Genomic DNA, 27392 nt, shown 5'->3' on the forward strand with positions numbered 1-27392 from the left:
AGCATCTGCAAGGGAGAATGACAGTCAAATTTAAAGTATGCGACATGAATGTTAAATGGCTTAAAGAAGACTGGGAGAAAGATGATTGGTCTAGACCAGTGATGTCACAAACAGCTTGACAGCGTGGGAAAGTGAAGTGATGTGATGCCTAGATTTAGCTGGCAACACCGGTGTCATGGTCCTGGGACTTCTACCCGGTATTTTGTGTTCCTTGTATTGTTAAGGTCCCTAGGTTGTTCTGTTAAGACGTTGCTTATTAGTTTTCCCCTCGTGACTTTACCCCCTGTGTGCCCCCCTCTGTGTATCTGTGAGTCCTTGTTTCTCTTCCTTGTGTGTTATTTCATGTTTTCCCCAGCCCGCTATGTCTGTTCTCTCTCTCCCCCTCTGGTCTCCGTCTCTGTGCTTCCTGTTTTATTTTGACAGTTTCCCGTCAGTATGAGTCAGTGTTGTGTTACTCCTGCAGTGTCTTGTTATGATTATCAGTGTCACCTGTGTTCCCCGTGTGCTCCCACTTCCCTCGTTAACCCTCTGTGTATTTATGTCCGCGTCCCCCTCAGTTCTGTGTTGTGTTGGCAATGTCTCATCCCTGAAGCTGTATGATTTTCCCTGTGTTTCCTCGGTCCTCAGTTTAACATTCCCAGTATAGGTCTGTATCATTGTTAAGCCTGCAATAAAGCAGTGAGTTTTGAGTTCAGTTCTGTTTCCATGAGTTTTGCGTTTGTGTCCTCACCTGCCTCCACACAGCCAGTTCATGACAACCTGGGAGCAGACAGATGTTAGACCATAGACCTTATTGAACTTAAGCTTGATTTGATTGTTGCTTTGAATTTGTTTGCTTTGCTCCTGCTAAATTGCTTTAATAAAATATCCTGCATTTAAAATTCTAAATTGTGGTCCTTTTTAACCTTCTATAAAACAGTAAAGGTAAAAATCTGAGTACTAGTTTACACCTTATATATGACTTTACAGGTTACTCAAGCCTTCTAAAAATAACAGACCCTCATGGCGTGCTTTTCTAAAGCACTATATTAAGCCCAGTCATATTCCAAGAACACTGATTTAGAGGGGAGCTGCCGCAACTGATGTTTGTGGTAGAATACTGGGCTTTCAAGGCTACGCAGGGTTGGGTTTATATCAGAGTAGGCAGGGTAGGCATCCAGAGAATAGAGGGAGTTAGAACTGCCAAATCTCCTAACCCAAGGGATCCACTGCCTGCTGGGTATTCATCACAGACTAGACTTTTTTAAACCGAGAGTCAGTCCAGAATATTAGGGAGCTGATTCCACAGATCAAAAAAATCTATAATTGGTAAATTCTGTGTTCTGTTGGAGGGGTGATGAGCTGTTCTATTCTTCAGTATTCAAACCAAAGTGCTTTAAAGTCATTTACAGTACACATGAAAACAAAACACATGAAAAACTGTTAGAGCTGTTTTGTTGTGTTAACGCATTAAGATAAGATAAGATAAGATAAGACAGCCTTTATTACTTCCATAATTCGGAAATTTATATTGAACAGGGGAAATAAAAAATCTCAGTCATTTAGTGGTCACTGAAATTCAAATTTAACACAGCGATAATGATTCATAAATCATGACACTCTGCTCTCCTCTACGTAAGAAGCCTGTGTAAGTTACAAGTACTGGTATCGGTAATTCTCGCCCTCTATTTATTTATCTAACTCCAACCTCACTGTAATTTTTTTATTTAAATATTTATTGTGATAATTGAAACCTAAGAAAAGATGTCTGTAGGCTAGTTATGATTGGTCTTTTCTTGAGGTGGTTGGGCCCAGGTCCCTTGGGTCACCCACAATGCTCCTGTATGATGTTACAAATATTTTTACACATTTGTAGCAAAGAGAAAATGATTTAGTAAGCTGAACTTTGCAAGTTCACTCTTGTGGATGATATCATACCCATAAATCACCCTTTTAAGGCTAATTTAACTCAATAAAATCTGTATACACAGACTCAGAAAGAGAAAAGAGAGCATGGGTGCCAAACATGGGCCAGAACCAGCCTGCCTAAGGGTCCAATCAGGCCACCTGGACAGCTTTGGAAAATAAGGAGACCGCAAAGAACAAGGGTAAAAATGTTGAACTTTGATCTTTTTTTTTCTTTAGTATTACAGCCTTCCTACTGACCAACACATCATTCATGAACTGTCACACCACAGCAGAGTAACAGGTGGAGCATTAAAAGACAGATGTTTCTGTCTTTAGGTTTCCATTAAAATCAGAAAGGTTGTTCACTGTTTACTATAGAATTTACTGTTGTTTTTTACAGTGGATCCACAAGAAAAAAAAAACAGGACACTTTCTGTGAATTAAAAAAACATTTATGTTTTTCTAATAATGGGATAAAGTACCGCTTGTGAGCTGCCAGTGCTTTTCTTCTATAATCATTCAGGTGACACCAAAAGCGCTGTGCTGCAGGTTTCTCTGATTTACTACAGCAGCATTTCATAATATGGACAACCTGAGGCGTACTGTCAAAGCTGCACTTGTTTTTCTTCAGACATGTCAGGGACTGGAGGTGTAATTATTTTCACTGAAACAAAGGAGAATAACTTGGAGTTTTGTTGTTTTATGGGGTATTCTGCTGTAGTTCTACTGCTCCAGCAGTAATACAGCCTCAGGTTTGATTCAGCTGTTTTTTCAAAGCTTTGTCAACCGGGTCTGCATAACACTTGGGTCAATCTCTTCGCACTTTATTGACCACAACACAGCTAATCTCAGTCACACTAACAGTCTTTTTCCTGAAGCATTTTGTCTTTTTTGTTCAGCCTCACTAACTTAGAGAGTGTTCCTGCTCAAAATGGGCCTCTGGACATGAAGCATGATTGGTCTGCATTTAGTTCCTCTTCTTTCTGCTATTTGATGCACAAAAGCTGATTTTAAGCTGATGGAAATTAAACCAACAACATCCAACAATGCTTTAACCTTTTCCTGATATGTGCAAATGTACATTTCTAGAAGGCTCTCTGACTTCAACACTCTCATTATTAGAAATGGATAAACAGTGGTTGTACAGTGAACTTACATCTAATAAGATAAGATCTTTGTACCTCATTCAGACATTAAGATTAAAGGCTGCTGGCTGCACTTTAACTCAATTAAGCGATATTTTCAGTAGAGGCTCATGAAACTCTGTGTGAAGATCTGCTCATGTGATTACAGATGCAGTGACAGCTGTGTTTCCTGATTACCTCTTAAAGCCTTTGTAGGGCTATCTCTTTTTTTTATTTTGGCTTATTGTTCAGATTCACATTTTTTACCATGGTGATATCAAATTTTGGTAATTGCTGGAGTGGGTGTGGTTTCACCTTACTCATCTGGTTACTCCACAGGTGCAGGAGAAGCGAGAGGGTGAATAGGGCTCAGATATTTTCTGTTGGCCTGTTTTTCTGGTCACTCTTCCTTGACTGGATAACGTTTTCTGCAATTCATGTTTGCTCAAATAAAATCAGCATCCTTTAGAGGCAAGTGGTTGTCAGAATGGACTCTGAAGTGTCAAACATGTCACAGTAAAGAGCTCAACTTAGCCTCACCGCAGCTTTCTTAAAAGGAGTTGTCACTACAGCCTTCAACCTGACAGAGGACACTCAGAAAGATGAGCGTAGTCTCTTGCCAAGAAGATCCTACGTCTGCTTCACATGAAGCATACATAGGCTGTGTCCCAATTCAGGGGCTGCGTCCTTCGGAGGCCGCATTGAACACGCCGGCCTAGTCAAGGCCTCGCCAGACACAGATCCAAGGACTGAAACGGAGCAAGTCACTATGTTTGGCCTGCAAAACCCTAGGCCAACTGTGGGGATGAAGGATCCCCGTGAAGCCACCCAGGTACTGGGTTGGCTGCTATACAAGGGCAGGCTGCCCTATTCAGGCAGTAAAACTTGGTGAAGGTCGATGCATATGTACTCACCTGGTTGCTGCAGTTTTATTTAAAATTTTCCACACACAGATGATCACATTGCCATTTTACAAGGCCCATGAGGTGGCCACCCCATGGGTCAAGTTGACCTGCACTCTAGAAGGAAGGGTAACATCTGAAGAGACATATTCCTGCCGAATGACCTCCTCGACCCAGCAGGAGAACCTGGACTTATAATTATAGAAGATCATCACCTTGTCAGTGTATGTCTCTTGATAATGTATTTGACTGTCTCCTTCTGCAACCTTTCTGTTCTCTGTGTCTTAATTAATTTGGGACGAGGAGCAAAATGAATATTATTATTGTACTATTAGCCTTGTTTTTGGTCATCTCAAATAATTAGTGTTGGTCATGGCTACTGGAAGGACTCCAGCGCAGACAGAACTCTTTGCAAACAAAAGAAGACAGTTTATTTAGAACAGGGAACACCTCTGTGTTATATATACGTACAGTGAGTTGGGAAGGGGATCCAGGGCTCCAGGGAGACACACATGCTTCCTCTACAGCCGCAGCTCCTCCGCAGACACTCACTCCTCTTCAGCCGCACTTGCTCCAAAACTCCACTCACGCCACCACACACAGGAAGGGTCCATAATCTGGTCCAGGAGGGCAATATCTACACACAGAATACAATAGCTAGTACCACAGGCGAATATACACAGGGAGATCTTTGATGAGGCCGAGAGCATGAACTCAGGAGATTCAACGTTCCAACAGTGAGCTGCTCTGTGCCACTACCTTAAATAGCAGCTTTGGAAATCAGCCAGATCAGCAGCAGGTGGTGACAGGTGCGTGGGCCAAGAGCGAGAGCACGTAATGAGCTCCGCCCAGGCAGAGAGGAGGGAGGGAGATGCAGAGAGGAGGAGAAAAACAAAAACAAAACCTGTAGCCAGCATGAGCCAGCCAGAGAGACACGGTGACCATGACAGTGTTTTTTGTATAAGGGATGCTAAAACTGTGTATAAATGTCAGTGTGGCTCTTCTCATAACAAAAGTATGGTATCAAAACTTAAAGGAGTGACACAGAACTTCTCACAGTAAAATAAACTTAAAATTCAGGATATGATTCATTAATCAACGCTCTCCCCCCTCCCAAACTGGTTCATATTTAGAAATTTTAGAAACAGTTAGACTGAACTTTTTAAACAAAGTTCTCTGTTTTAACGCAATACACATACACAATACAAACATTTAATTATTTAATATCTTATGATCACGGTGTATATATACAATATTTAGTAATAAATAGTCTGATATGGTGTCAGGATTCAATTTCACATGAGCCAGTGAATGAATAAAGTAGTAATTTAGTTACAGAGAAAAAAAATAGGAAAGTCTTTAATGAGTTTTGTAACATCTACAAATACAAGCTATTGTATTCAACTTAGAGGGGTGAGTGTTCTTACGCTTACAATGTTTTTCAAATTATTACTCCAGCATTGACGTCACGTCTCATTACAAAACAGAAGTAATAATCATAATTGTTGTTTTTTTTGTTTTGTTTTTTAATATTCTCTAACTCCCTTATCAGCAAATGTCAGATTTTCTCTATGGTTTCTCAGTTACCAGGTTTGAGGGTTTACAGCTTTAACCAAAATCACCTGAGGGTGTCTTTAGTTACTATGATCCTGCTGTTGTGAAATCCATCACAGCTATTTGTTGACTGAAAAGAAAAGTTGAAACTTTCCTGTTTTCCCATATACATGTGTATGAATATGAACATTCAAAGACATGTAGCATTTATATTTTGTACATTTCTTTCCTTTCACTCATTTGTTTGACAGCATATTTAGTAGATGAAGGCGAATGGCTTAAACATGAATTGAGCTGTGGTTTGGGGAAGGCCTCAGAGGGGAGTGCAGCGGATACTGAGCCTGGCAGCTCCCTATGTACTAAAGAGAAGTGGAGAAGTGAAAGAATTGAAAAAGGGAAGGGAGGGCGGGCCACGGAAATGAGAATGAAAACCTTGTAGAGCTGCAGCTTACACACATACATACATATATATATATATATATATATATATATATATGAGCACTGACAGCGTGCTCAGTGAATACCTCAGGCAGCAGAAACCCAAGAAAGAGGAGGAAGGCGAGGAACCATCATGGAAGGACAGGCCCCTGCACGGTATGTACCACCGGCAGATAGAGGAGGTGGCTGATATCCAGAAAGCCTACCAGTGGCTGGACAATGCTGGACTGAAAGACAGCACAGAGGCACTAATCATGGCAGCACAAGAACAAGCTCTGAGTACAAGATCCATAGAGGCTGGGGTCTATTCTTCTTTTGCTCTCGGAGGAGGCGGACGCACTTTTTCTCCTCTCCCTTATCTTCCCTGCTTATGTCCTTGTCTAGGCTTGTGGGTTTTTTTGTATTTTCCCTGGAACACTCTCTCACAGTCTGTTCTCTAAAACCTAAAGGAGGAATTATGGATTGGATCAACTGGTCTCTGAATGCAATTGACACCCCTTTCTCAACGAGAAGTTTGGGCTTGGGTGAGCCTGAGTTGTGAAGATATCTACCTATTCGGAACCATGGTAACAGGGTTCTTGCTGATCGGAGCTGGCTTGGCCCTGACTTATCGAAGAATTAAGAAAGCGGAACCGGCTGTTCAAACCCCCACAAGGCTGCCCGCTGGGATTGGAACGATGGGAGAGGCGTGAGTTTCTCAAAATGGGCTCATTGAGTCAGAATAAGATCTTGGAGAGGCTACGGCTGCTGTGAATACTCAGAATAAGATCTCTGACTGCAGACTGGATACATCTCGGAAGGGCTAGCCCGGAATAACATCTCTGGGAGCAAAATTGGATGACATCTCGGGGAGGCACACTGCCGTGAGTTCTCAAAAATTGGCTCCTTGAGCACAAGAAGTGACAACATCACAGAACGCAAGTATGGCGAAGCTCGCGGCTCTCCAATGGGAGATTGAGAGACCAGTGTTGGACTAGAACTGCTTTGAAATTCATATGAGCAGTTCGCACTAGAGTAAAAAAATAACATCACTTATGCGGATACCCCTTTGGCGCCAGCTGCAAGGCCGGAGCTGAACAACACCCTGATAACGACTGTGTTTGGTCTGTTCCTTCCCATTCCATGCAAGGCCACCTGGGTTGGCTGGAAGACTGTTTACTTAGCCTGGCAGGGCGAAGGACACTGTCTCAGCTGAACTCTGGACACGCACACACATACATATACTGATACTGATAAGCACTCACCGACGCATCACCCTCCCTACCCCGGATCCAACGCCACCTCCAACGCTTACCTCCCCTCTGATGTGGACATCGGGTCAGTTGGAGGCGCAGTCGAAAGATTGCAGCGGTCCCAGATCAGATGTACACACTGGAACTCTTTCCCATGTTGCTTGTCTGTGTTTATTGTGCTATGGTGTGTTGATATCTGTGCATTCCTGTATTATCCTTTTGTGTTACACATTTCAATGTTTTTTTTTCCTCGCTACCTAGCCTGACCTGTCTCCCCAATGTGATGTTTGTGTATTGTATGTACGGTCGGCAAGGTCTGTCATCTCGGTTGTGGGCAAAAGACCTGCAACTGACAAATAAAGGCTATCTCATCTCTCATCTCATCTATCACACCAGGCAAGACCCCAGGTGCAGGATGTGTAAAGATGCTCCAGAGGCAATCCAGCACATAACAGCAGGTTGCAAGATGCTAGCAGGCAAGGCATACATGGAATGCCATAACCAAGTGGCCGTGTAGTGTACAGGAACATCTGTGCCGAGTATAGCCTGGAAGTACCGAGGTCAAAATGGGAGATGCCCCCAAGGGTGATGGAGAATGACCAAGCTAAGATCCTGTGGGACTTCCAGATACAGACGGACAAAATGGTGGTGGCTAACCAACCGGACATAGTGGTGGTAGACAAACAGAAGAAGACTGCTGTAGTGATCGATGTAGCGGTTCCGAATGACAGCAACATCAGGAAGAAGGAACACGAGAAGCTCGAGAAATACCAAGGGCTCAGAGAAGAGCTCGAGAGGATGTGGAGGGTGAAGGTAACGGTGGTCCCCGTGGTAATCGGAGCACTAGGTGCAGTGACTCCCAAGCTAGGCGAGTGGCTCCAGCAGATCCCGGGAACAACAAATTTGAGATCTCAGTCCAGAAGAGCGCAGTCCTGGGAACAGCTAAGATACTGCACAGGACCCTCAAGCTCCCAGGCCTCTGGTAGAGGACCCGGGCTTGAAGGATAAAGCGCCCGCAGGGGCGAGATGGGTGTTTTATATATATATATATATATATATATATATATATATATATATATAGATAGATAGATAGATAGATAGATAGATAGATAGATAAAATCACAAATAAAAAAGTATATTACCCCTTTTTAGAAATGGAGCAATACACAAATGCTTATCAGAAACTGAAGAAAGTGAACAAAGATCTACAGCAACGTGTCTTGCAGGACGCATCTCCCTTCTAGAAGTATTTGTAAAAGTGAAATAAAGTGTTAAATGGTCTACTGAGCAGTGTTTTGTCTTCCATCGGATGCCTCTGAGGAATCAACAGAACTTGGTAAAGTGTTGATATTTACACTACGAATAGGAGTATTAAAATAGATGTGCTTAAGAGGAGGTAGCTGGCTATAAACAAAATTCCCTGCTCACCCCTGCGGGCGGCATTTTATCCTTCAAGCGCTGGTCCTCTACCAGAGCCCTGAGAGTTTGAGGGTCCAGCGCAGTTTCTTAGCTCTTCCTAGGACTGCACTCTTCTGGACAGATATCTCCGATGTTGTTCCTGGGATCTGCTTGAGCCACTCGCCTAGCTTGGGGGTCACTACACCTAGTGCTCTGATTACCACAGGGTCCATGTTTACCTTCACCCTCCACATCTTCTCGAGCCCTTGGTACTTCTCCAGCTTCTTGTGTTCCTTCTTTCTGATTTTTTTGTCATTTGGTATCACTGCATCTATCACTACAGCTGTCTTCTTCTGTTTGTCTACCACTATTATGTCCAGTTGGTTAGCCACCATTTTGCCCATCTGTATCTGTAAGTCCCACAGGATCTTAGTTCAGCTATTCTCGACCACCCTACGCGGGGTCTCCTTATTTGACCTTGAGACTACCAGGCCATATTCGGCCTGGCCTGGTGTGATAGACCCCAGCCTCTATGGATCTTGTGCTCAGAGCTTGTTCCTGTGCTGCCATGATTAGTGCCTCTGTGCTGTCTTTCAGTCCAGCTTTGTCCAGCCACTGGTAGGCTTTCTGGATGTCAGCCACTTCCTTTATCTGCCGGTGCTACATACCGTGCAGGGGCCTGTCCTTCCACGATGGTACCTCCTTTTGCTGCTCTTTATTGGGTTTCTGCTGCTTGAGGCAATCACTGAGCACGCGGCTGTCCATGGCCATCTTTCTGAGGTACTCGTGTGATCGATGTCTCGTTCACTCTTGGCATACAGCTTGATGTCAGAGGATTGTTCCATTCCATAGTCGGTAACCATAGCCACTCTTTTCAATGATCTCACTGAGGGGGTTGAGGCCTATCCAGAACAGTAGTGGGGACAGGGCATCTCCTTGATAGATCCTGCACTTGTGCTATGGGCTTGAAGTTGGCCTCTAATGTCCATCCCCATCGACTTCCTGATGAAGGCTTTTAAGGTCCTGTTGTTCTTGGACAATTCTAGGCATTCCAGGATCCAGGTGTGGGGCATTGAGTCATGAGCCTTCTTGTAATCAATCCAGGCAGTGCACAGGTTGGTCAGTCTGGTCTTACAGTCTTGCTCTGTCTATCAGTACCTGGTGTTTCGGTTCTCTGCTATTCCTGCCAATTCGTTTCTCTTCCCCGCTTATGTATTGGGCCATGTGCCTGTTTTGCTCAACCTGCCTGACAGGAACTTCCACGTGGTACTGAGGCAGGTTATTGGCCGGTAGTTGGATGGGACCGGTTATTTCTGGGGTTCCCTGGGGTCAGGAATCTTGGACCTTTGGTTAGCCATTCTGGGTGTCTCTCATTGACTACCAGCTGGATATCTGCCACTATGATGGTTACTGGATCCTGTTCAGGGAGGTTGCTGTGGTCTGCTCTTAGATCCACTAGCCACTTATTAGGGTTTGCATCCTTCTCCCATATGCTTTTCCAGTGCTGCGCCGTCTCCAGCCTTGGTGGTGCTGTTCTCATATTGTTCCCTACTGAGAGTACACCTTGGATGGTTCTCTGCAGAATAGAGGGTTTATTCTCCTGCCTTCTACTTCTCTGCATATACCTCTTCAAGCAGCTGTCCAAGGCTGGTAGTCTTTGCTTGGGTGTCTTCAAGGCCTCAGGTACAGACAGCTTTCTGTGCTTCTTAGGCACCTTTCTGCAACTCCATTAGTTGTGCTACCTTGATCTTAGCTTCTAGTCTCGTTCTCCTTGGTGGGTACTGCTCCTTGTGGCTGTTCATCTTGTAGCCATCTCACTGATCACTACTGCCATGGTGTTCTGATCTTGGTAAGCGGCTACGGAGGGTCCAGGTTTCAAGTTTCCTCGTGATCCTATTATGTACCTTGTCAATCTCTAGCTGTGAGATCAACTCCTTCTTCCGAATGTTTGAACACTGAGCTACAATTGTTTTGCATTCAGTCTGGAGAAAGTTGCACACCAAAAATAGTGATGGTTATAGAAGTTCTTTGAACCATTGCTGGGATTGCAAGGGTTATCAGGTCAGAACATGCTATGGTCTCATGAAGTCTATTTTAGATGAGTTAGGAGTCAGTGTTTTGTTTTTTTTTCATGCACATAAAAAATTTTAGGAGGAAGACAAATCACCCTAACAAATCATATTGCTTTTATTGGTACTTTGATCCCTGAGTATTACAGGAAATAATTTAGCCTGTAAAACTGAAGTGACCTCAGTAGAAAATCATGAAAGATTTTAAAGTGGTTTATACCTTGAACCCAGTTCCTCTTCAGTCACTTATTAAACTGTGAGAGAGACACTCAGGTTCATCATTAGCTCATCATTGGATGGTTTTATTTTGCAGTGGACTCACTGGCAGTTTCTATTTTAACCCATGTGAGTTGATCTTCTATTGATCTTCTATTGTAATAGACGCTAATAGAGGTTTTAGCCATACCAGATGAAAGCTAACCAAGAGCACCCACTTTATGAGATCTCCTTGAGTTCAGTTTTGGAATTTGACTGGAAACCTATTTGTAGGTTGAAGCCTATATGGAAACAGTTTATATGGAAATGATTGTGCAGAGAAAGGTCTGTACTGCAGTTGAAAGCCTGGTAGATACAGTGAGCTGTTGGGGACATGTTCAGCCAGCCAGATTTCATTGAGGCACAGGGCTAAACATTCGCTGGGGGAATTGAAAGAAGCATGGACTGGCCAATGTCCGATCGGAATGAGTTTGACGTGCGCTCCAGCTCGCTTTTCTCATCAGCATCTCCTGATCCTGTTAAGAGCTGCTCCAACTAATAGTTTTGCAGAATTCTCCAGATGGGTGAAAGACAGGGTAAAGTTATATTAAAAAACAAAAACCCTGATAACTGGTTTTGTTGATGTATGTGTGAACAGGAAGGAAAAGCTGAAAACTGAACAGATAAACACAAGCAGGAAATGTATCATTGAGCAGTATTCAGGCTGCCATCAGCTGCACCATCTTGAATATGGAGATTATTAATGACTTTTATTTATAACACTGTATTTTCCTAATTATTAATTTTGTACTGTTTACCCTTGTTTTTATACATGGTTGAAAACATGTTGTATGGTTATATCTTTAACAGACACCACACAGCCATATATGTAAATTCAAATGATTGGTCAACAGATACATTTTTTTTAACTGATTTTATTTTCATTACAATCTAGGTTGTCCAGTCAGAACAGGAAAGCTATGAAATCAGCACATTAGAGTTGATTCACTCATAGTCTTGTCTGACACGTCTATATTAAGTGTGTGTTGTGTGTTTAGCTCTTCCTGTACTGCTGGATGTGGTCAGGGGTCCAGACCATCTTCCTGCAGATGAAAAGTCACAGGAAATGCTGAGAGGGAAACTGTGTGTGCTGGAGGCTGACAGCTCCAAGGTCAATACCCTATTTAAGGTATAACTCCTGAGTCATAGCACACAGACACACACAAAAGCCTTCTATTGAGTATTTTAGTCCATTATATATGTGCTCCAACACAAAGTTCCTCCATGAACTGATAACAATGCAATACATCTCTGTTCCTTAGTTTGTTGATCTTATATGAAGATCGCATCACATCGCTTTCACTTGCACAAAAACTTCTTAGATGGAAAACCACCATCCTCGGCACAGTCAACAAGATTCGCCGGGAAATTCCTCAATCCGCTAGACACACAGATCGCAATGAATTCACCACTCAGGTATGTTGCAGGTCTTTTGTGGTTCTATGTTTATGTGTTTCATTGTGTGTAAAAGTGCTATGGAAATAACAATTTATCTTATTTCTTAGGTGTTTTCAACCTCTGCTGCCACGCTGACGGCGTATGTGGCCAAACGGAAGAAGACAGTCTATATTCTTAGCAGCATGCACAGCGTGGTTCAGACTGATAACACCACCAAAAGGAAGCCCAACACTGTCACCCTTTACAACACCACAAAGTGTGGCGTGGATATGATGGACCAGATGGTGGGGGAGTACACTGTCCGCAGAGGAACACGGCGCTGGCCAGTTGCCGTGTTCTATAACATGATTGACATGGCAGCACTGAATGCACACGTGCTGTTTCAAGCATGCACCGGGACGCAGGAAAGACGGGTGGACTTCCTGGTGGAGCTTGCAAGAGAGTTGGCTAACTCTCATATAGCTGGGAAGAAGGCAAGAAAAGAACAGTTGCTTCAGACACAACCCTCCACACCTAGCCCTGCAAAAAGAGCCACGTGTCAGGTCAAACACAGATGCAAGAACAATCATGCCACTGTGCGATGTGTTCACTGCTACAGATACACATGTGGTAAATGCAGACTACAGATGCCATGGCAGTGCCAGGATTGTGAGTGATTGCTGAAAATGTTGAAATGTACTCACTCACTTTTTATTATTATTTGTAAATATGTGTACAAATGGTTGTTTTTTTGTACTGTTTTTATCAATAAATCTCAGCAACAAAGGAAATACACCCATGTGTGTTGATTTCTCCCTAATATGGCAAACTGAAACACAAGTTTCCTTGTGGCTCAGGAAACTAACCACTCCAAGTGGCTCAGCATGGCCCCACCTTATTTACATAACAAAAGCAGCTGTTCACAGGTGATTAAGGATATTAGCTAAAAGCCTAGCAGCCATTTGGGTGGAAGGCGGGTTTTAAAGGTAGAAAAGCCAAATGGCTGCTCTCTGGGACTTCCAGTGTTAACCGGTTTTTACTTGTAGCAAGGGAGGCTGGTTGGAACCAGGCTCTTGGAGCTGAACGCTCCTCACCTGTCTGCTAGCCAGCATCAAATAAACAGCCTTCCTTGCTGCCTTTTATTGAAAACAGTTACAGTACACACAAGCACCTCCCATTGTAAAACCCCCCTATGGTTAGTCTAAGGAGCTTGGAAAGAAAAGCGTCTGGACTTCTTTGAGTTGCTTGAAGACGTTTCACCTCTCATCCGAGAAGCTTCTTCAGTTCTAAGGGTCAAATGGTGGAGAGTCCCAGATTTAAACCCAGTGGGAGTTTCCCCCCTAAAGAGGGACAAAGGACCCCCTGATGATCCTCTACCTAATCACATGAGCCGAGGTGTGAAAGTGGGTGTGGGTCCTAATCAGCCAGAGTTTCGGCCGAAAACTCTTTAGGGGGGGAAACTCCCACTGGGTTTAAATCTGGGACTCTCCACCATTTGACCCTTAGAACTGAAGAAGCTTCTCGGATGAGAGGTGAAACGTCTTCAAGCAACTCAAAAAAGTCCAGACGCTTTTCTTTCCAAGCTCCTTAGACTACAATGACCTGGACGACTGAGAACCTTCACAGACATATCCCCCTATGGTTACAAAAGATAAGGCACTGTGTGTGTATGTGTGTATGTGTGTATGTGTGTGCACGTGTAAGCACGTGTGTGTGTGTGTGTGTGTGTGTGTATTTGTGTTTGGAGGTGCGTTTGTGTGACCTCCTGCTCACCAAAAGTGTCATAAAGCAGGAAGCTTATTAACCAAGAAAACAGAACCTTCAGATAGGATGTCCCTATAATAAAACACTACAGCCTCCCCACCAACAGGCTGGTTGCAGAGGTGGTCAGAGACAAAGGAATGTCTTTGATCAGCTGCTTGAACTAAGACTTACAAATTTAAGTAACACAATGACAACATTTAACAATTTGACTCCAACAGCTGCCAGCTGAGATTTAAATGTAATTTAAATGAAGGATTGAAGGTTATTGGGTTTTTTGAACGTAGAGATCACATCAGCGTATATGAATTGTATGATATGTCTCTTCTATTTTTCTATGATCATATTTTGATGTTGATTGTGATTGGTTTTATTTGTTTCTTCAGTGGTTGTAGTGTTTTAATATTTAGTCATTTTTTCCATTATTGTAATTGTGTATAAAGTTTAATTTGAATGAAAGTTACTCTCAAATGCTTTCAGTGTTGCTGTGTTGAGTGTTTGCATGTTTAAAGTTTGTATGGAAGACACAGAAAGACGTTTGGCTAAAGAAATCTGTGCTAGAGGGACAGATGTTGAATTCTTTACAGAATTTTCTAGAAATCTTTTTCTTTCTAAACAGAATTCAGAATATTGATCTTTGACATGGAAGCTGTTTCTACAGGATCCTGATGGACACTCAAAGCTTTCATAAAATGTTCTCATTAGTTGTTTACAGCAGAATATCAACCGATGTGAACCAAAACAACAAAAGTGCTCTGCACAAGTGTGTGAGACTACAAATTATAGAATCAGTACTGCTGATTTCATTACTCTTAACTTTTAAAGGCAGATTTTGTATCTGAGAGCAGGGACACTTGCTGTGTTCAGTGTGACTCATCTCTGCAGAAGGTCAGGGCTCTGATAGTTACAGTTAGTGGGTGACTTACTGGGCAGGTGGATCCTGAGTGTCTGTTGGAGTCAGGGTTCATCATGGTCCTGGTTGCTACTGGAAACAAAGAAACAAAAGGAGGGTGTGTTGTTCAGGAAGTACAGACTGTAGCTCAGCAGGTAGAATTACTAACTGGAAGGTTGGAGGTTTGATCCCTGGCTGCTCCAGTCTGCATGCCACAGTATCCTTGGGCAAGATATGGAACCCCGACTTGCTCTCCGATGCATCCATCATAGTGTCATTGTTAGAAAAAGAAGTGCTTGTGTGAATGAAGCACGCTGTATAAAATGCTTTGACTGCTCATATAGAAAAGCAGCTTATAAGAACTGGTTCATTTTCCAGATAATTCCACTATTAAGACAACAGACATGTGGGAGGCTTTCTCCTGAGAGTCACACTGAAAGTCTTGCTGCTCCTCCACAAAATGAACTCTTCAGTTTAGATTTGATTAAAGACACAGCTCAGCTAAACACAACTCAAACTAATCTACACTATTTTTCTTTATTACGCAGCATTTTTATAACTATTTCCAGATGTTTCTAAAGATGAAAACAGAATTAAACTCCAGCCTGATCCGTTTCTGAGGTTCCTGACTCTGAACGTCCCTCAAACGCCTCTCTGATCGTTTCCTTGCGTCGCTTTTACTTTCGCTTTCGTGAATGTTGTGGCGCAGTTGATCGTCTCCATGTTAAGGTAATGTTAGCAGTCTGTACTGTTTTCCTGGCAAACATCAGCTGTGTGCAGCTTAGTTTCAGCATAAATCTGCTTCGTTTGATGTGAGATCAGAGTCTGGGAACGAGACAGAAACAGTTAGTTGATGATCAGCAGCTGAACTCAGAGTCGATGTTACTGTGGATCCACTGACTGGTGACTGTAGGCAGCTTCTCCTGCCTCCAGCAGTCTGTGGATGTATGGGCTCAAATTGTAGTCATAAATATTTTGTACTTGTAAATCAGGATTTGTATGTGTAAAAAGAATTTGTGTGTATGTAAAAAAGATTTGTGTGTGGACTTAGCCAAGAAATAGGTGTGAAACTCTGCACTCATCACTCAGGATCATTTCCGGTATGATGGCGCCTGTGTTTGGCTTTGCCGCTGCCGGCCGTGGTTTCTCTGTGCTGTTTTTTTCGGCCTTTTTGCTTTCGCTTTTTGTTACTAATGTGTTCGCTGGCCTTGTCTATGATCGCCTGACGCTATTATCCATCCGATCCTCTATGATAAGTCAAGATGCCTCATCCTCCTGCGGTATTTTTCATCCGCCGCTGCCGACACCGGTGTCTGGATCTTCGTTAGGTGTCATCAGTGGCGCCTTTCTGTGTCCGCGCAAGTCACGGAGGAGGAGAGGAAAAAGAGCAGGTGTCCAGGTAAAACTCAGACTGTTCTGGAAGCGGGGACTAGCTGTGTCTGGATCTGTGAGACGGCGCTACCTCAGGAGTGTTCATCCAGACTCTCCTGTTGTTTGGCCCTCCATCCCCGCGGTGGGAATTTATGAACGTCGCGGATCCAACTCTCTGTTTCTTTGTCCCCTAAATCGGGCCGTTTCTGTTAATAATATGTCTTCTACTTCGCTGAGAGTGGCGCTTTTTAACGCTCGATCAATGACGAATAAAACGTTCCTGCTGAACGATTTTATTCTTTCCAAGAAACTGGACTTCTTATTTCTAACCGAAACCTGGCAGCGCGATGGTGACTTTTCATCCTTCATCGAACTCTGCCCGAGTGGGTACTCCTTCATCAGCCAGCCTCGGACGTCGGGTCGAGGAGGAGGTGTTGCCGCGGTGTTTGGAAGCCGGTTTTACTGTCGCGCAGTGTTGGTCGGACATTTTTCATCCTTTGAACTACAGCTGGTTAGAATTGGAAATAAAGATCCATTTTACTGCGCTGTAGTGTATCGTCCACCTGGCCTAAACAGTATGTATTTAAAGGAGTTCAGTGACTTTTCATCCTCGTCATTGAATCTGTCCAGACTGGTTATAGTCGGGGATTTTAATATACACGTTGATGATGACTCTGACCTCTTTGCCAGAGGTTTCCTTAGCGTCATGGATTCTTTTCATTTTACTCAGCATGTGTCTGGTCCCACACACACCAAAGGACACACACTGGACCTTGTTTTTACTTTAGGTTTAAACATTGATTTTATTTGTACTGAGGACATTTTTATTTCGGATCATCATTGTATTCTTTTTAATCTATCTTTTCATTTGTCCCTCTCTCCTATTCGACATGTGGTTAGCTCTCGCATCTTAACTTCCTCTACTGCTGTTAAATTTTCCGATGCTTTTAATTTAGTTTTATCTCCTTATAAAGATGTTCATTTTTTTAACAAATCTTTTTAACAATCATTGTCTTTCTATTTTAGACAATGTTTGTCCTGTCAAAACTAGACTAGCTCCGGTTTCAAAGTCGCCTCCCTGGATAAATGACAGCATTCGCTTCTTAAAGCGTTGCTGCCGTAAGGTTGAGCGTTTGTGGAGGAAAACGCATTTGCATGTCCATCTCCTTCATTTAAAGCAGCGGTCCCCAACCCCCGGGCCTCGGACCGGTACCGGTCCGTGAGTCGTTTGGTACCGGGCCGCGAGAGTTGAGGCTCAGGTGTGAAATGTATGTTTTTCAGGGTTTTTATCGGTTTTCTGCGTTATTTTGTTATCATTTTTATCGTTAACTCGGTTTTCCTGGGTCTTTTCACGTGTGTTATGAATAAATCTTCTTTTTTTCGGTACCGGTACTAGTTTTATTTTGTTGTATTTATCCGCGACACCTTAAAGGCCGGTCCGTGAAAATATTGTCGGGCATAAACCGGTCCGTGGCGCAAAAAAGGTTGGGGACCGCTGATTTAAAGGACCTTTTAGTCTCTTTTAACACTTCAGTTCGAGATGCGAGGGCGGCCTATTTCTCAGACTTAGTGTCTAAGAGCAGAGGTAACCCTAAGGTGCTATTCGACACCATTAGTGATATTGTTGCTCCTGCTCCACATGCTGTCCCAATTTCATCAAATGAGGATTGTGAAAAATTTCTTTCTTTCTTCGTTGAAAAAGTCAGTAACATGAGGAACAATATCTCTCCTTCTGTGTCTCTCTTGTCTGCTCCAACTCAAGATAGGCCTGTAATTTTAGAAAGATTTTTACCTGTGTCCTTACCTGAGCTGGTCAACTTGGTTAATTCAATGAAAGCGTCCTCCTGCTCTCTTGATATTTTACCTGGATCTTTGTTTAAAAATGGCTTTCAGTCTATTGGTCCCTGTGTGCTCACAATTATCAATACCTCACTGGTTTCTGGTCAGGTCCCTGTTTATTGTAAGAATGCTGTTATTCATCCACTGTTAAAAAAACTTAAGCTTGATGCTTCTCTTCTCAGTAGCTACAGACCGATTTCAAAATTACCGTTCATTGCTAAGATTTTAGAAAAGGTTGTGGCTAAGCAGCTTATAGCTGTTCTAGATGAATACAGTATTCTGGATAAATTCCAATCTGGCTTTCGTAGAGCTCACTCTACTGAAACTGCACTTCTTAGAGTCTCCAACGACATTTTGATGAGATGCGATGCAGGAGAATGCTCCGTTCAGTTCTGCCTTCGATACTGTGGACCATCATATTCTGCTAGATAGGCTGAGACACTGGGTGGGTATATCAGGGGCTGCTTTGGACTGGTTTGAATCCTATTTGCATAAACAATCCTTTTCTGTGGCTACCTCTAAGTACAGTTCCACTTCTACTTTTCTTGCCTATGGTGTGCCACAAGGTTCAGTTTTGGGGCCTTTATTGTTCTTACTGTATTTACTTCCTCTTCAACACCTATTGAGCACTTTTAAGGACATATCGTATCACTGCTATGCAGATGATATTCAGTTATATATCTCCTTTAAGCCCCATGATGTTTCCAAGCTACAGATTTTGCATAAGTGCATAGACTCCATTAGATGTTGGATGGCTGGAAACCTTCTTCAACTAAATGAGGAGAAGACTGAAGTTCTTGTTTGTGCTCCTAAAAATTTTGTACCTAGTGTTTTGGAAAACTTGGGTCCACTTGCTACATTTACAAAACCATCTATCAGGAGCCTTGGTGTTAGTATTGACTCAGCTCTGACTTTGGATGCCCATGTAAAATCTCTGGTTCATTCCTGTTTTTATCACTTGAGAAACATTGCTAAGCTGAGTCCCATTGTATCGCGCTCCGAATTAGAAATTGTCATTCATGCATTTGTTTCATCTCGTCTGGACTATTGTAATTCTTTGTTTACTTGTTTATGTAAAGCCTCTTTGGAGCATCTGCAAGTTGTTCAGAACGCTGCTGCAAAGCTTCTGACCAAGTCCTCCAAGTTTTCCCATGTCTCACCCCTGCTGATCCAGCTGCACTGGCTCCCTGTTAAATTCAGAATCCAGTTTAAGGTTTTGACCTTGACTTTCAGGGCTCTGCATGGACAAGCACCAACATATATAAGTGAACTTTTACATCCATACATTCCCAGCAGGTCCCTGAGGTCATGTGACCAGGGCTTGCTTGCTGTCCAACACACGAGGCTGAAAACACAAGGCGACAAAGCTTTTGTAACTGTGGCCCCCAGATTGTGGAACTCTCTCCCTTTGAGCCTGAGATCTGTGGACTCAGTGGTCGCTTTTAAAAAACAGCTAAAAACTCATCTTTTTAAACTTGCTTTTGGTTGATTTTTATTTTTAGGTTTTAGCTTCTTTTAAGAACTTTTTGATTTTTATCTTGAAAGGTGCTATATCAATAAAGTTTTACTTACTTTACTTACTCAAGTTTTAAGTTACAAGTACGACCCTATTTTCCTTTCATCTGATTGGCCAATGTCATGTCAATCACAAATTTAACAATCCAATCAGAGAACAGATGGGTTTGGCTATTGTAGGGTTGCTTTATAAAGCTTCAGGTCCTTGAAGGGAATAAAAGCCCCTGTTCATGCCAGCCCAGCGTTTTCCTTCATCACCAGGAAGGAAAACAGTCTGTGGTTGTCCGAGTTTTGTGATTTTTGTGTCACAGGTTTACGTGCTTAGTTAGCAGTTAGCATTAGCAGCACATGCTGCGTCCGATGTGAAAGGACCTTTATGCTGCGCACTGTGACTCACAGCACTGGTCCCGGGTCCGCCCTGACTTTGTGTTAAACTAATCCTAAAGTAATAATGGTGGGGACCTAGCTTCTATCGGATATTTACATAGAGATCCTCCAGCTTCAATCTGTATTACCCTTCAAGGACCTGCAGTTCAAAAAGCGCCCCTCCGACAGCCACACCCATCTGTTCTGTGATTGGATTGTTACATTTGTGATTGACATGACATTGACCAATCACATGAAAGGAAGAAAAATAGGGTCGTACTTGTAACTTGAAACTAGTCCCACATGAAAATGTCAACAGTCAAACTCAAAATCTCTTTTTGTCAACAATAAAATGACAGCAGACCAATTTGAACAAAGTTGGTAAAATGCTTCAGAAATTAGTAAAATATTAAAAAGTGTCTTGATGCTCAATCATCCAGTAAATCCCCAAAAAGTTGATTGTGTTCATCTGGATGTTTTCAGCAGCATGGATCAGTGTGAGGACAGAGAGGAGGGAGTCCCTCCCTCTAAAAGCACTCTGTGTGGGGAACATGAGAGCCAGACCAAAGCTCAGAGGTGAGATGACCATCTCTAACTGTCCGTGACTCTTCTCCATGTCACAGCTCAGCACTCACATCACTGCTCCATCATTATTCACACTCATACCTCTGTGTGTGTTGTTTTAAAGCCCAGAGCTGTGGGGCGTACCAGGCTCAGCTGGACATAACCCTAAAACTAATCCAGAACCTGGACCTGAACCCAGCTGTGTTTCCTTAAAGAGCAACGAGTCGAAGGGTCTTGTTGTAAACTTTAACAAAAGACTGTTATGTGACAAAGAGTAAGTACATTATTTTTATGAGTTTCAGATTGTTCATCATGTCATTAATTTAATATTTCCAGTTTTTCCTTCCTATCTCATGAAGCTGTTACATTTATTGTTTTTCTTTTAGGATCAATAAGAGGCCAGAATCTCCTGGACCTGAACCCAGCTGTGTTTCCTTAAAGAGCAACGTGTCGAAGGATATTGATATAAACTTTAAAGGCTGTTCTTCTGCTGCTGAGAGGTAATGTGTGTCTAGATCAGAGATCAGGGCAGTAACGCGTTACTTGTAACGCGTTACTGTAATCTGATTACTTTTTTCAAGTAACGAGTAATGCAAGGGATTACTATTGCAAAAACGGTAATTAGATTACCGTTACTTTCACGTAGGAACGCTGCGTTACTGCGTTACTAAAACCGTGATTTCTTGCGAGAACGTCTCATGACAGTGACGTAAGCGTGTGCGACGTTCGTGACAACAGCTGTCTGCAGATCATAATATATCGAGTGCGGGAGAGAGTGTAGCATGCAGCGTTTAAAGCGTGGAAGTACTGACCTTACTTTGAGTTTGATTCCATAAAAAGTGACAAAAACATTAGTGTCCGTTGTGCGTGGGAAGAAAACTTCTTTTTACAGCGAAAAAACCCCTAAACTTCCAAGCAAGCACCGAGTGCGCTACGACGTAATGTGAAATTCACAGAGAAACTCGCGGATTCTTCAACTGACCGCTGCGGCACACCTGCACCAGGGTAAACCTCCGCCTAACCTACTCCTGCTTTACAGGTGAAAATAGAGCAACAGGACCGCTGAGTCTTTGATTTTATTTATTTTCTGCTGTGTTTCACTTGCATCTATTTGAAAGAGTGAGTGTAAACACAAAAAAATATTTTAATTTAAATGCTGGAATGTGCAGAAAATAGGTTTAAATGTTAAACAAATTTCTTCCAGTCAGAGAATGTTGCATATAATTAAGTTTTTGCTTAATGCATAAAGTTAAAAGATTTAAAGTTCAAAGTTTTAAAAAGAGACATTTCCATTTGATTACATTTTGTATGATGGATTATGCAGAAAAAGTAGAATTGGGCTGAAAGATCTATCGCTTTATCACCTATTCAGGTTGTAAATCGTGTTTTTAAAAAGTAACTAAGTAACTAAGTAATTAATTACTTTTGGAAATAAGTAATCAGTAAAGTAACGGGATTACTTTTTTCTGGAAGTAATCAGTAATTAGTAACTGATTACTTTTTTCAAGTAACTTGACCACTGGTCTAGATGTTGTTGCTGACTCTGTATTTTTGAATAAATCCTCATATTTAATATCAGCTCAGCTCTTCAATTCAACCAGAGTTCAAACAAAGGCTTAATATACGTGTGTGTTTGATATAATGCCAACAAGTACAAATAGGTGTTCTTACAGGTCTTAATCACAGAGCTCTGATAAGTCTGGTGACTTTCACAGTCAGCAAGTTTGCTGCCTTTTACTTTATATTGGCCTTTTTAAAGCCCTTCAAATTCATACAGAGCTTTTAACACCAAACTCCTTTACAGTCCTTCTCCTCTCACACACCATCACACGACTGATTTGTCTGCAGCAGCTGTGTTACTGCTAGTATTTTATTATGTGTGTAATCTCCTCATATTGTTCCTATGGTTTAGTTTGACTTCCTTCTGCAAACTCAGCTGCTCTGTTGCTGATACACGTCTCCATCAATATGATTGATCAGATGCTGCCAACACCATGTGTTTCATGTGAACGCTCAGCTGAAACCCTGGGTTGACTTATCGAGTTAATAACAAGCTTCACGTGACTGTGAATGCTAAAGTGAATCCAGATAAAGGAAAGAGACCCTGCTAATGTTGGACTCACTTCTTAGTGTAGATCCCAGGAGGAAGTTCAACATAGCAGCCATTCTTTGTGCGAGCTCGACCAAACCTGAGACCACAGTGCAGGATAATGATTATCATCTGTCTCTGTCAAGGACATTTAAAATCCACAAATAACAAAAATAATTATATTTGATCATTAAAAATATGTTTTCACTTAAAAAAGCATGAGCACACTGGTGGATTACAGAAACATGAAAACTCGTTAACAGTAAAGTTAATTTAGGCGTAAACAAAGAGGCAAACATACTTAAGTAGAAGGACTGATGTTTGTGTTAAAATAGCCTCTTAAAGCTCAAATACTGATTCAACTTCTTTACTCAAGTAAAGGTAAAAGAGTCCAGGCTCTGAAATGTACTCACAGTGTTAAAGTAAAAACTCCATCTTTGAAGCAAATGTCTGCCAGTTTTTGTGCAAAGTTACCTGAACTTCTACCTCCAACATTAATATGAGAAAATTATCTGAACTTTTATTCTAATGAATTTAATCAGCTTGAACATTTTGTAGCACAAAAGTAGAAAAAACCCAAAGGGAATAAAAAACAGCTCCGTTTGCTGTTGCCTGCATTGTAGATGGTGGCTTTGCCTCAACACCTGAACAGGAAAATGAGTTTAGTCAAGTATTAAAGTGGGATTGAAGAGGTCAGGAAACCAGAGATCAGGTGTTGTGGTGCAGCATGGTCACAAGAATCATTTAGAAATAAAATATTTTCTCTTCTAGATTTTCTGCACACAGTCTGATGTGCTGCTGCTCTGAGGTTTACTGCTCTCTGTGTACTTAGAAAACTGTGAGGTACAAGTAGATTTGACACAAGTTATAATGGCTGATTTCCATATAACGGTGGAATACAGGGACTTAATCGTTAAGTAAGAAGAAAGTTTGAAGCCTAATCTTGAAAGTAGAGATAGTGTCTGTCTCCTGAATCCAAACTGGAAGCTGGTTCCACAGAAGAGGGGCCTGAAAACTGAAGGCTCTGCCTCCCATTGTACTTTTAAATACTCTAGGAACAACAAGTAGGCCTGCAGTGTGAGAGCGAAGTGCTCTAATAGGGTGATATGGTACTACAAGGTCATTAAGATACGATGGGGCCTGATTATTTAAGACCTTGTATGTGAGGAGCAGGATTTTGAATTCTGGATTTAACAGGAAGCCAATGAAGGGAAGCCAATACAGGAGAAATCTGCTCTCTCTTTCTAGTCCCTGTCAGGACTCTTGCTGCAGCATTTTGGATTAACTGAAGAGTTTTCAGGGAGTTTTTAGGACATCCTGATAATAGTGAATTACAGTAGTCCAGCCTGGAAGTAATAAATGCATGAACTAGTTTTTCAGCATCACTCTGAGACAGGATATTTCTAATTTTAGAGATGTTGCACAAATGGAAGAAAGCAGTCTTACATATTTGTTTAATATGTGCCTTGAAGGACATGTCCTGGTCAAAAATGACTCCAAGGTTCCTCACAGCATTACTGGAGGCCAAGGTAATGCCATCCAGAGTAAGAATCTGCTTAGATACCATATTTCTAAGATTTTCAGGGCCGAGTACAATAACCTCAGTTTTATCTGAATTAAGAAGCAGAAAGTTAGCGGCCATCCAGGTCTTTATGTCTTTAAGACATTCCTGCAGTGTAACTCATTGGTGTGTGTTACCTGGCTTCATGGATAGATAGAGCTGCGTGTGCTATGTCTTCTGATGATGCTGCCTTGGTGATTTCAACATCCATGTCTGCTGTGACTCTAAACTTCTGGTCAAGGACTTTTTAAATATTATTGACTCTTTTAACTTGACCCAGTGGGTTACTGGTCCCACGCATGAAAAAGGTCACACACTAGACTTGGAGCTTTCCCACGGGCTGGATGTGTGCATCACTGAAATGTCTGAGTTGGGCATCTCCGATCATTTTCCTGTGTTGTTCACTGTAACGCTGCGCTGCTCGGTGGATAAGCCGTGTGCCCCAGCGCGTAAAAAGCGAGCGCTTAATGCTCTGACAGCGCCGCTTTTTCTGCTGCCTTCATGGACTCTGGAATAATGAACTCCAGCTGTTAAAGTGTTGAGGACCTTTTGGACACTCTTCATTCTACCTGCACTGATATTTTGGACTCTATTGCTCCGTTCAGGACTCTGCGCGCTCAGCATTTATCAGAGCTGTGGTTGAATGAACATACGCGCTCCCTCAGACGTGACTGTAGACGCGCTGAAAGGAGATGGAAAAAGGACAGATTGTATGTTTCTCTACAGATTTTAAGGACTTTCTGTCTTTCTTACCAAGAAGCTGTAAAAACTGCAGACACAGTTTGTCTTAAACTTAGTGTCAGTAAACAGTCACAGGCCTCAGGTACTTTTTAATGTCCTCAATCGTTTTCTTCCTTCACGTGATAATGTCGGAGTCATTTCTTCACCAAGTATTTGTGATGATGTTTTAGCATTTTTAACAACAAGGTTCTGTCTATTAGGGCTCTTGTCTCGCCGACTGCTGCCTCAGTCCGAGTCTTTCTCCTGTGTGCTCAGCTGTCTTAGAGCAGTTTGATCCCGTCTCCCTTAATGACTTGACTGCGGTAGTTTGTAACCTAAGATCATCACACTGCCCCTCTGATTGTCTCCCCCCAACTACTCTTCCAAGGATTGTCAGGTTGGAGATTGGCCTATAATTAGCTAAGACAGCTGGTCTAGGGATGCTTTTTAAGTAAAGGTTTAACTACAGCCAGCTAGGGATGGGTACCGTTTAGATTTGAAAACCTGCTGAATCAGAATCAGTTGCTGATGATGGCTTTTTTCTTTTACATTAATCACGTATAATCTTAACTCAAAGTGAAGATAGACTTGATTGAAGTAACTCAGATCAGCCAATTCAAAATGCTAATTCAATCAACTCTGAGTTTATGGCTAGACTCAGTTTGTTGGCCCTGCACCTTAAAACTATTCCCTGTTTGTCCCTCATGTTTTTTGGATATTGTTTTCACATCTTATGTCACGGCTAGCGGGGCGAGCCATGTTGAATTTAATAAAGGACCCAAGATGCCGACACTGCTGTGAAGTGAGTGAGCTTTATTGAAACGGTGAAGTGCAGTGGAGATGGCCTGTGCAGAAGCTAAGATAACCTCTACTGAAAAAACTAAAAAACTAACCTGAAACCTTAAACGGAGACACGGGGAGATAACACAGACGAACCAGCAACAAGCAGGAGAAAACAAAGGGCTCATATACACAAAAGAGCCATCAGGGAATGAGAAAAGGGAGACACAGCAGGATTAACTGGACACAACCAGACAAGGGGAAGCAAAAGTAGACACACTAACGTAGGACATGGCTCTGTCAAAATAAAACAGGAAGTGAACACAGAGACACAATACTAACACAGTACAGAGGGAACACAGAAACCAAAACCTCAGAACTAGAAAATCTTAATCAGGATGAAACTGTAACAAAAGACAATAAGAATCAAAACAAAACCACTGAGTCCACAGACTCGGGACAGACATCGGCTCAAACTGTGCTCATAAATATTTTGTAAATCAGACTGTGTAGTTGTGAACTGAGTTTTGTAACATTGTAAAACAAAATATCTGAAAAGTTTATGTTTTTGCGTTCATTGATTTGTGTGTGTAAAAATGTAAAAAGTGTAATAAACATTAGAACTACTTTTGCTGACACAAAGTTGGGCGAGCACTGCAAGTTGTCCCTTTAAACCAGTCACTGATATAAAGAGAGCACCTTGTTCCAGGGCATCTGAGCATGGAGGCAAAGCTTCATGCAGGAGATGGTAAGAGCTGTTGGGACTAAAGAAACTGAGCAGAAAACTACAGACATCTGGAAACTGAGTTTTTAATTCTCAGTGGGATCACCAGGATTAGCAAAGCTTCACCATGACAGTCATCTGATTGACTGAACCCATCCAAACATCACTTCATGGACCTTTAGCTTGTGTCTGTGTGTGGACAGACATAACATGAGCTAATTATTCATTACTCCTCCACAGAGTGGAGCAGGAGAGAGCCGAGGTTTCCACTGGTCAGTCTGCACAGCAACACCAAACACACCTGGACTCTGTGGTTATGGTTTGTAGTACTACGTTTACATTTGTTCTTTTCAGTCACCTCTATGCTGCACTTTGTGGACCAGAGGATTGTCAGTGTGTCCAACATAAATCAGAGTTTGGGCTCCATGATTTCAGTCAGATTGGGGTGACTGTAGCTCAGGAGGTGAGCAGGTCAGCTACTCGTCAGAAGCTTTGTGAATCAAACCCTGGCTGGCAAATGTACTGGGTAACGTACTAAACCCAAGCTGCCCTCTGATGCATCCATCAGAGTGTGAAAGAAAGTATTTAAGCACAGAACAATGTGCTTGGTTGAATGAGGCATGTTGTATAAAATGCTTTGTGTGCACAGAGTATCACAGAGAGCTGTATAAGAACCAGTCCATTTACCACTGGGTAATTCATATAGTCTTCTTTTCCAGCGGCTGGAGGACAACATCACCATGTTTGTGAAGAACGAGCTGAAGAAGATCCAGAAGCTTCTGAGTCCAGATCACCCAGAAACGTTTAAGAGCCAGATGGAGGATGAGGAGATGTTTGAAGGTGAGGATGAAGATGAAAGAAAGAGCTGCAGAGAAGCATTTCTGAAGATCACACTCCACTTCTTGAGGAGACTTAAGCAGCATGAGATGGCTGACCATCTGCAGAGCAGTAAGAGAATTTCTCTAAAGACTGAA

The 27392-nt window shown here is 42.3% G+C and overlaps 1 protein-coding gene and 1 long non-coding RNA gene across 8 annotated transcripts in view; one reads left to right on the forward strand and one right to left on the reverse strand.

Annotated features, from left to right (window-relative positions):
- The window catches only part of LOC112842667 (protein NLRC3), a 77185-nt gene that overhangs the window by 47772 nt on the left and 2021 nt on the right, over nucleotides 1-27392 (forward strand). For 5 of the 7 annotated variants that reach the window (XM_025899764.1, XM_025899770.1, XM_025899765.1 and 2 more), the window contains 2 exons: nucleotides 26659-26737; nucleotides 27138-27366. In XM_025899764.1, coding sequence (XP_025755549.1) covers nucleotides 26659-26737; nucleotides 27138-27366 — 308 coding nt within the window. Of the gene's footprint in view, nucleotides 1-14980; nucleotides 15619-20463; nucleotides 20557-20668; nucleotides 20819-20930; nucleotides 21045-26658; nucleotides 26738-27137; nucleotides 27367-27392 lie in introns of those variants that run through there. The other 2 variants (XM_025899761.1, XM_025899775.1) reach the window with 2 other exon arrangements.
- On the reverse strand, nucleotides 4121-4716 carry LOC112842768 (uncharacterized). Its single transcript, XR_003214786.1, has 2 exons — nucleotides 4673-4716; nucleotides 4121-4550 (listed from the first exon to the last, which is right to left on the reverse strand). It is a non-coding gene; the product is annotated as an uncharacterized LOC112842768 (long non-coding RNA).

The sequence above is a fragment of the Oreochromis niloticus genome, linkage group LG3, assembly GCF_001858045.2.
Source record: "Oreochromis niloticus isolate F11D_XX linkage group LG3, O_niloticus_UMD_NMBU, whole genome shotgun sequence".
Taxonomy (NCBI): domain Eukaryota; kingdom Metazoa; phylum Chordata; class Actinopteri; order Cichliformes; family Cichlidae; genus Oreochromis; species Oreochromis niloticus.